The sequence below is a fragment of the Dipodomys spectabilis genome, unplaced genomic scaffold (assembly GCF_019054845.1).
Source record: "Dipodomys spectabilis isolate Male_0828 unplaced genomic scaffold, ASM1905484v1 ptg000297l, whole genome shotgun sequence".
Lineage (NCBI taxonomy): Eukaryota > Metazoa > Chordata > Mammalia > Rodentia > Heteromyidae > Dipodomys > Dipodomys spectabilis.
In genome coordinates, this window is record NW_024870974.1 from 9,558,633 (window position 1) to 9,567,197 (window position 8,565).

Sequence of the window (8,565 nt, forward strand, 5' to 3'; positions counted from 1 at the left end):
TAGTTCCCACCCTGGCTTTATCAAGATACTATATCTGCACAGTACCTACCCAGTTTACTATATGAAACAGATAGTTTAATAATAGATCCTTACCAAATTTAAGTGGAAATTTAGGGTCTCACTAATGTTATATCTAGTCTTACTTCCCAAACACACTATATCTTTTGTACCATTTTTGGTGTTTATTCAGACTAATTACCAAAACCAAGAGTAAAATTGTCATTAGGAAACATAGGATGGCTGAATTTGAGAAAATATATATCACTTGCTACTCTCACTTTCTTCTGACCATGACAACTCTTTCGCCAATCTGCCTATAGAAAAGATGTTTATAAGAACTGTCTATTATAAGGAATAGCCTGTCCCAGATTTCTCAGTGAAGAACTCCCTGAAACCATGAACCAGAAATTTCAATTAATTGATCATCTGTGCGATAGATATTGACTTCCACGATCAGATGCCAGCTCTTCACTGTAGCTCTCTTGCTCTTGTTATACAGGCCTACCTTTTTCACCTGTTCTCTGATACTGGACTTCTGTTTCCTTCCTTTATTTTACTAATTCGAGTTTGCCTTTCATGTTCTGTAATCCCTTTCGTGGTCTGTAATAGCTACCTGGATTTTTTTTTCTTCCTCACTAGATTTATCACGACAACTCTGAACTGCCAGCTAGCTCACTCTTCCTTGTCATTTCAAGGCCAAATATGCACCAATCAATAGGCAACTTCTTTCTGGGTTCCAAGACAAACCTTAGTCCCTGAAATTCAAATATTCTAGATTGTTACTTGACTGTGGTTAAAAACATTTTAAAGTAGAATCTATGCATACGTATATATATACCATATATATGGAATATATGTGTGAAATATGTGTATATATGGAATAAGTACAATCTACATTTATAGGTATGTGGAATCTGTCTATAGAATAAGTGTAATCCATCTATTTATCCATCTATCTATAGAAGTCCAAAAAAGCCAATTTCCAAAGTATGGAGTTTTCTACCTGGCTTTGGACCCTACTACTGCCATTTATAAATCAAGTAGAGGACCTTACTTGACATGAAACTTTAGTAAAATGGATACTTGATGTCTATATTAAGTAGACAAATATCAAGCATAAGGTTTATAAAAATAAGCATCACGGTTTGGCACTCAAAAGTAATCTAATAAAATAGTTATTTTCATTTCTATTTTCATTGCTTGCTGTGTGAATCTGAATTATCCAGATCTTCAGGTATCTTCTATATAGAGCATTATTCTCTGTCTAGTAAAGAAAGGTTAACCTTTTCATGGTAGTTATTGCTTAATAATAGTGGAAGGGTGCAGATCAACATCAGCAAATGAAGAATACACATAGAAAGTAATACAAAAGAATCCAAGCAAGCTGCACTGGGCTCAGGCCTATAATCCTAGCTACTCAGGAGGCTGAAATTTGAGGATCACGGTTCAAAGCCAGCCTGGGCAGAAAAGTCCCCATGAGGCTCTTATCTCCAATTAACTACTCAAAAACTGGAAGCAGTGTGGTGGCTCAAGTGGTAGAGCATTTGCCTTGAGCACAAAGAGGCTCAGGGTCAGCACCCAGGCCTTGAGTTCAAGCCCTACAACCAATAATCAAAACAAAAAATCCAGACACAAACTCTGACACGTTTCTTCCTCCAGGAGAGCAAGCAACAATTGCCAAGATACAGGTATCTGGTCACATTGGCACTCAGATAAGGCCTATAGTTTCAAAAGGAAAAAAATCTTTCCAGCAGAATATTCCAAGGATACAAAGGTTATCTCTCAGGAATTTGAAAGAGAGGCCTGTATGCAGAATGTTAAGACTTTGAGGAGCCTGGACCTGATGGGTTTACTATTTTCTTACTGGTGGAAGATGTTAATAATTGGAGAAATGAAGAACATCTCAACTTTTCTGAAAATCTAAAATTGTACTGGAAATGAAGTCTATTAAAAAATCAATGTCTAACTGGAATAATAGTTACATACGTTGATAAATATTTAGGCCTAGTATTCTAACAGTTGACTTCAACTAAATTTAATTGAAAAAGATTATACAGATATTGTGGCATTGCTAGAACTTTTTAATTTTCTATACTCTTTCTGTTGTTTACTTGCTGACTTACTTGCAGCACTGGGGATTTAATAAGGGCCTTACATTTGCAAGGCTGCTCTATCACTTGAACTACTTCTCTACCCCATCTTTGTATTCAAGAATGGAACTTTTTCTCAGAAACACCAATTCTTGGTATTCATAATAGCCATTAAATAGGGGAAAATCTCAAATATCTACCAAATGATGTATAAGATAGAATATTACACAGCTAGAATAAAAGTATAGAGTACCAGTACTTGCTTAGTCATGGGTGTAATTTGAAAACGTTTTGCTAATTGAGATCAGCTAGACACACAGGACTCCATAATGTATGATTTACATTAAATGCCAGAATAGGAAAGTCCAGACACAGAAAGTAGATTAGTATTTTAGGAAAGGAGAGCGACCAAAAATGGATAATGAGTTTTCTCTTTTAGATGTAGCAAATATTCCTGAATTAGATAGTGGTGAGATTACATAGTTTTGTACATACACTAAATAGTACACTTTTCAAACAGTGAGTTTTATGGTGTGCGACCTATATTTAAAAACTCTCAAAAATGAGATTAAATGTATCATTATTAAATTTTTTAGCAATATCTTCTGTCTTATAAACTAGATGGGCAGGCATATATATCCATTTATTATGTATCTGAGTATTTCCCTTATACACTGTTCTTAATCTTCATTCTTTATCATTCCATTCCATTCATATGCAGTCTTCCTTTCCTTGTCTTATATCATTGTTTCAGCAATTAAAGTCTTATTGTTACTATCATGGCTTATTAGGTTTTATCATAAAATTACAGACCAAATCATCCTGTAGCCAGGAAGTAGAATCCAATAGATATATCTACACTTCTCTGGTTTACAGCTTAATAAATTGTTGCTACTATTAGTCAAGCCATAAAGCTTGATCTAATTGAAAATGATGGCTTTAAGTAGGGTTTGCTTTGCATAATTACAAAATTATATGCAACTTGTGATATGATTATAGCTCCTGAAGGTATATAGAGAAGTCCGAACACTCTTTAATGTCGCAAACTCCCACTCTAATGGAATTTGAAAATGTATATTTGGGCAAAGACATGCTATTTCTGTAACATAATAAGAAGTGGGACACTTACTGAAATGAAATACAATATCTGTATATCCCAATTTGATTATTCTATTTCTAATTTAATATGTATCTTAATTTTGCTATCAAAGGATCCATTATGTAAACAAACTATTGAAATAATTTTTGGACATTATATATGTACAATTACTCTGAACAGTTTTTCTACTAATAAGCTTGTGGAAATATAGGTGTATCAAAATAAAAATTAGAAGGATTTACTTATTTTGAAAGTATTATAAACATTTTTTCTAATGGCAGGGATTCAAATGAAATATCTTTGCATCATATTTGCAATAGTCTACCAAGATGTATTAGGTAATAAACACTCATTTTTAAGCACAAATGTCTACTTCAGTTTTCTGAATGTAGAATATGGATAGAGATCATCTCCTTGGTTTAAGCCTACTTGAGAGAGGACAAGTTTCCCTATCTTCACACACTCATAAACCTATAGGGTTTTGGTTTTTTATTACAGTTAGTACTGGGTTCTATTTATAGAACTACCTGCTATGCAATTTAGAAAAAAAAAAGTCTTAACCTTTATCTTTTGTTGTATTCCATAAATGGCTTTGGAAGTCTTTGGAGATTCTCATTTCTATCCGTAAAGCCTATCTCAGTAAGAAATTCCAAATATTACACTCAACTGGATTTTAGTCAAATAACTTAATTGTTGCTATGATACTTTACTGGAGAGAGAAGACCAAGTTAGATCTACACGTTCACTTTTCCTTTGAAAACAGTTTTCTGTGAGTGGTCAATTGCATAGAAAGATACTAAATTGTTAATTACATAATGATTAACAATACAGAATCCATAACTATAGCTAAAATTGAGGTAGATTTTACTTTCGAGTTTGTATTAATGTCTTCATTTTGTATTCTTTTGATCTCTGTATTCCATTCCTTTGTATTCCATCATCTCTGGTTTTGCCTGTTTGGGTCAGAAATTCACTAGGATGTTTGTTTTAAATCGAGACTTCACATGGCATAGATTATAAACTTAGAATAACTTTTCCATGAAGATTAACATGAATTTCCGCCCCCCCCCTAGATTTTTAATGTATAGCTTTTTCACTTTAGTTAGTACAATAAAAATATTCTAGCGAAGAGGGAAACTGTAATCTTCCTCTTCCCCTACCTTATTAAATATATTTTATGGGAAAATGGTGTTAAAACTTTGGCACCAATATTGCATACACATGCATTGTATGGTACTAAACTATAAAATTTCTTCATTTGAGCAAGCTATTGCAAATAGCAATGCACTGTAGGTTCTGAGTAGCTTGAACTCAACTCCTTCACTCACGGGAGAGACTTTACATGAATGAATGGCAGGAGTGGAAAAGTGAAAAATAAAAAGACCCTCTAATCTCCTTCAATTCCGATGATTATTAAAATAGCATTAAATTTATTAAAAATTTAATGTTATTACAGTTATCAAGGGTTATTGAATACCATTACATTTATTTAACTTTTAATATCATCGAATTAAACCAACTAAGCCAAATAGAACTATTCTGGAAAATACCCGGGGAAATCAAGTCCATTTTCCCCATTGTAGTCTTGCACACATTTAATCTAAAAATAAAATAAATAAAAGAAGTATCCCTACCAAATGCTTGACTATCTAGTATCCTTCAAGGCAGCAATATAGAACCGAATGACCACCCCCCCCCCCCATCTGATCGAATGTATACACCCAACTGAAGAATCAGCTGTCAAGCTCACAAGTCTACAAGGCTGTGGGGTTGTAGGGATTTTATTCCTCTTTAACCAACTGAAGAGGACAGGGGACCCCCGTCCCCCAGGTCCCCCCTGAGGATCCTCAGGAGAGGATACAGTCTTCCCCCCTTTAACTGATGGATTTGTACTTGATCCACTGGTTGGCCCCCCGGACGTCGAAGGGCGGGTTGCTGTGGTAGAGGTGATGGCCCAGCTCGTCCAGGCTGGGCTCGGGGTCGGTGGTGGCGAACTGGGCGGCCTCCTCGATCTCCTTCCTCACCTCCACGTCGATCTCCTTGAGCTCTTCCACGCTGCTGAGCTTGTGGCTGATCATCTTCTCCTGGAGCAGCATGATGGGGTCGCTCTTGGTCCTCATGGTCTGGATCTCCTCGCGCGTGCGGTAGCTCACGCCCGGGTCGCTCATGCTGTGCCCGTGGTACCGGTAGGTCTGCAGCTCCATCACGATGGGGCCCTTCCCGGCCCGGCAGTGATCCGCCGCGAACCTGGTGGCCTCGCGCACGCACAGCACATCCATGCCGTTCACCTTGAGGCCCGGGATGAAGTTGCCCCGCTTGTAGTAATCCGTGCTGGCCGCCGCCCTCTCCACCGCCGTGCCCATGGCGTAGCGGTTGTTCTCGCAGATGAACACGCACGGCAGCTTCCACAGCGCTGCCATGTTGTAGGCCTCGGCGATCTGGCCCTGGTTGGCAGCCCCGTCGCCGTACATGGCCAGGCAGATGTCCCGTTTCCCCAGGTACTTGCAGGCCAGGGCGATCCCCGCGCCCAGGGGCACCTGCGCGCCCACGATGCCGTTGCCCCCGAAGAAGTGCTTGGCGTACATGTGCATGGAGCCGCCCTTGCCTTTGGCGCATCCTCCCCTGCGCCCTGTCAGCTCCGCCAGGATCGACTTGACCGAGAGTCCGCGCGTGTAGCAGATGCCGTGCGCCCGGTAGGAGGTGATCACGTTATCCGTGGGCTTGATGGCCGCCTCGATCCCCACGCAGCAAGCTTCCTGGCCGTCGCACAGGTGGCAGAAGCCACGGATAAATTTCTGTTTGTAGAGCTGGTCCGCCTTCAGTTCCATCCGGCGGACGATCTGCATGGCCCGGTAGTACTTGAGCCCGTCGTCCCGGGTGAGCAAGGTGGAGGACGCGGGGCCCCCGTCCAGCCGGTAAAGATCGCAGCTCTTAATGTCAATGGTAGCATCCTTGGAATAGTTGCAGGAGGTCAGCAGTACTCTGAGAGGGGGCTTCTGGGTGGCCCCCAACACGCGGGAGACCACAGAAGCCAGCATCTTTTTCATGGAGTAAACGCCAATGGCGACCTGAGTGTCTCCCAACGACCGCCCAGGCGGGCAGGTCAGCAGGAGATGACCCGTGTCTCCAGGCAACCCTCGTGCAACGCCACAATCACCGCGTGCCCAGGAACGCGCAGCCAGGACAGAGAGGCACCTGCCGCCGGTCCTCAACCCGCCAGGCTCTGGAAGGAGGTATGGGGGGGGGGGGGGTACCCAGCCTGGGGCTGATTTCATGTCCACTCCCTTCTAGGGCCATGTGACACCCCAGGGTGGCTGCGTCTGTGGGGAGATTTGATCAAGGAGTGTATGGATGGTGGTGAATGCTATGTCCACCCTTGCTCAGCCCCAATCACCATTCAACCGTCTTAACCTGGCTCCTCACAAGTCCAGTCCCTAAATCCAGATCTCTCAATCTTTGGATCTCTAAAACAATGTGTGAATGGCTTTTGACTTCTGTATTCTGTGCTCAACGCTAGTGCGCTATCACTTCAGGTCCATTTGTGGCTTTGGGGTGGTTAATTGGAAATGAGTCTCACAGACTTTCCCGCCTGGGGTTTGCTTTGAACCACAATCCTTATGTCTCAGCTTTCTGAGTAGTTAAGATGACAGGCATGAGCCACTTAGGGCCAGGTCATGTCATGTCTGCTTTTTGTTTGCTGCTTTGTTTTTGGTGGGGCTTGAACTCAGAGCCTGGGCAGAGCTGTCCCTGAGCTTTTCTGCTCAAGGGGGAATACTCCTATCACTGTGAGCCACAGCTCTACTCCCTGATTTCTGGTGGTTAATTGGAGTTAGCAGTCTCAAGGGCTTCCCTGCCCAAGTAGCTTCAAATTGCCATCCTCATAGCTCAGCCTCATGAGTAGCTGGGATTACAGGCATGATCCACCAGTGTTCAGTTTATTGTTTGTTTTTGTTGAGAGAGAGAAAAAGAAAGATACAGAGACTGAGAGAGACAGAGAGACACAGATTGTCTGTTCCCACTAAAAAAAACATGCCACATCTGTCCTCTGACTGGAAACATTGTGTTACCTGAGAAGAGGAGGGATGGAAAGACAAAAGTTTCAGCCTGAGATAACAGCCTAATCCCAATAATAAACTTCTATTGGCCTGGGAAAATTAGAGATGGAGATGTATAATCTAAGTTAAAAGGTGTGAGGCCACACCTTTTCTTACTCTTTTAAATAATTCTGGATTCTTCCAATTTCATACCTATTTTCTGATTCACTTGCCATTTTTATGAGGGGTGTTCAAAAGGCCTTTAGTTAGGTATTTAAAATCAATCCAAATTCGACAAATCTCCATGTAAGAAATCAAGAGGCGTGTTCTCTTTCTATGCAACCATTAGAAAGCATGACTTCTTACAAAGTCATACTGTGAAGCCATTTACAGTTTGAACTGTGAGAGAATTAGTATGTGCTTAAGTCCCTGATGTTCAGGCATAATAAGCCCAGGGAAGTTTTAAGGGTAGGTCACAAGATCAGATAGGGTTTTTTTTTCTTTTTATCATATTTTGTGCTTTTACTAGGAGATTGATTTCCTGTACCAATAAGCCACTCTTAATCCAGGAACTTGTTCTGTGTAGACTGCTCAGTGACTCATTCTGTTTTATAGATGCTGTTGATTTAGAAATGGTAAATTCTTATCCTTTCCTCTAGTGTGTATTCAAAGCAGGTGCCACCTGTGTATCTAGTTGCGTGTGTTATTTTGAACATTTCTTCTGATAGTTCAGATAGGGAGGAGAAAATAGTTGATTAAGAGGTTCTGATCTTCTTAAAAATGGATCCTCTCCCACCACGAGAATCCACCCATCATACTGGACCCCAACTTTTTACTCCATTTTAAGTTCATCTCTTGGAATTCATGGTCTTGCTGTGTTGTTTGTTCTCTCTCTGATACTCAGTTTGCCTGTGCTGTTCTCTTTCATTCCTGCAGGTATTTGTGATCTCCAGGGAGCATTATCTCCATAAGAATGAGAAAAATGACACTGCAGGATGGAATGGTAGTGTTAATGGGTCACTGAGTGACAGCTGAGCCTTTTCTCAGAGGTATCAGCCAGACTAGCTCTGCCAGGAACACAAGAACTATACAGCAGAGTGTGCCAATTTAATCTTGTCACATGTAGCCTGGGCTGCAAAGATAGAGCTCCCCTTAAAAGCCCAGTATGACAGGACTAAAACTAACTCAGGCCAGAGGAGAACATGTAAGATGCTAATTGGAAAATATCTGTACTACACGTCTCACAGAAGATGGCTCTTTTTATTTTCTTTACAATTAGCTCTGGTTAAGTTAGTAAATAATAAAATGAAAAACTTCTAGAGACTTTTTGGACATCAGTTAC

General features: G+C 40.8%; 1 protein-coding gene across 2 annotated transcripts; it reads right to left on the bottom strand.

Annotated features, from left to right (window-relative positions):
- Positions 1-5,063: 5,063 nt before the first annotated feature.
- On the bottom strand, positions 5,064-6,236 carry Pdha2 (pyruvate dehydrogenase E1 subunit alpha 2). 2 transcript variants are annotated; one of them, XM_042701858.1, is made up of 2 exons: positions 5,727-6,236; positions 5,064-5,633 (listed from the first exon to the last, which is right to left on the bottom strand). In XM_042701858.1, exons 1-2 carry the CDS (start codon positions 6,234-6,236, stop codon positions 5,064-5,066), a joined length of 1,080 nt encoding a protein of 359 aa, XP_042557792.1. The 2 variants fall into 2 exon arrangements, with proteins under 2 accessions (XP_042557792.1, XP_042557791.1); XM_042701857.1 differs by having other exon boundaries at positions 5,064-6,236.
- Positions 6,237-8,565: the final 2,329 nt, after the last annotated feature.

Bases quoted from the DNA above. Each gene is read 5' to 3' on its own strand.
- Pdha2 (XM_042701857.1), bottom strand. From the start codon at position 6,236: ATGAAAAAGATGCTGGCTTCTGTGGTCTCCCGCGTGTTGGGGGCCACC.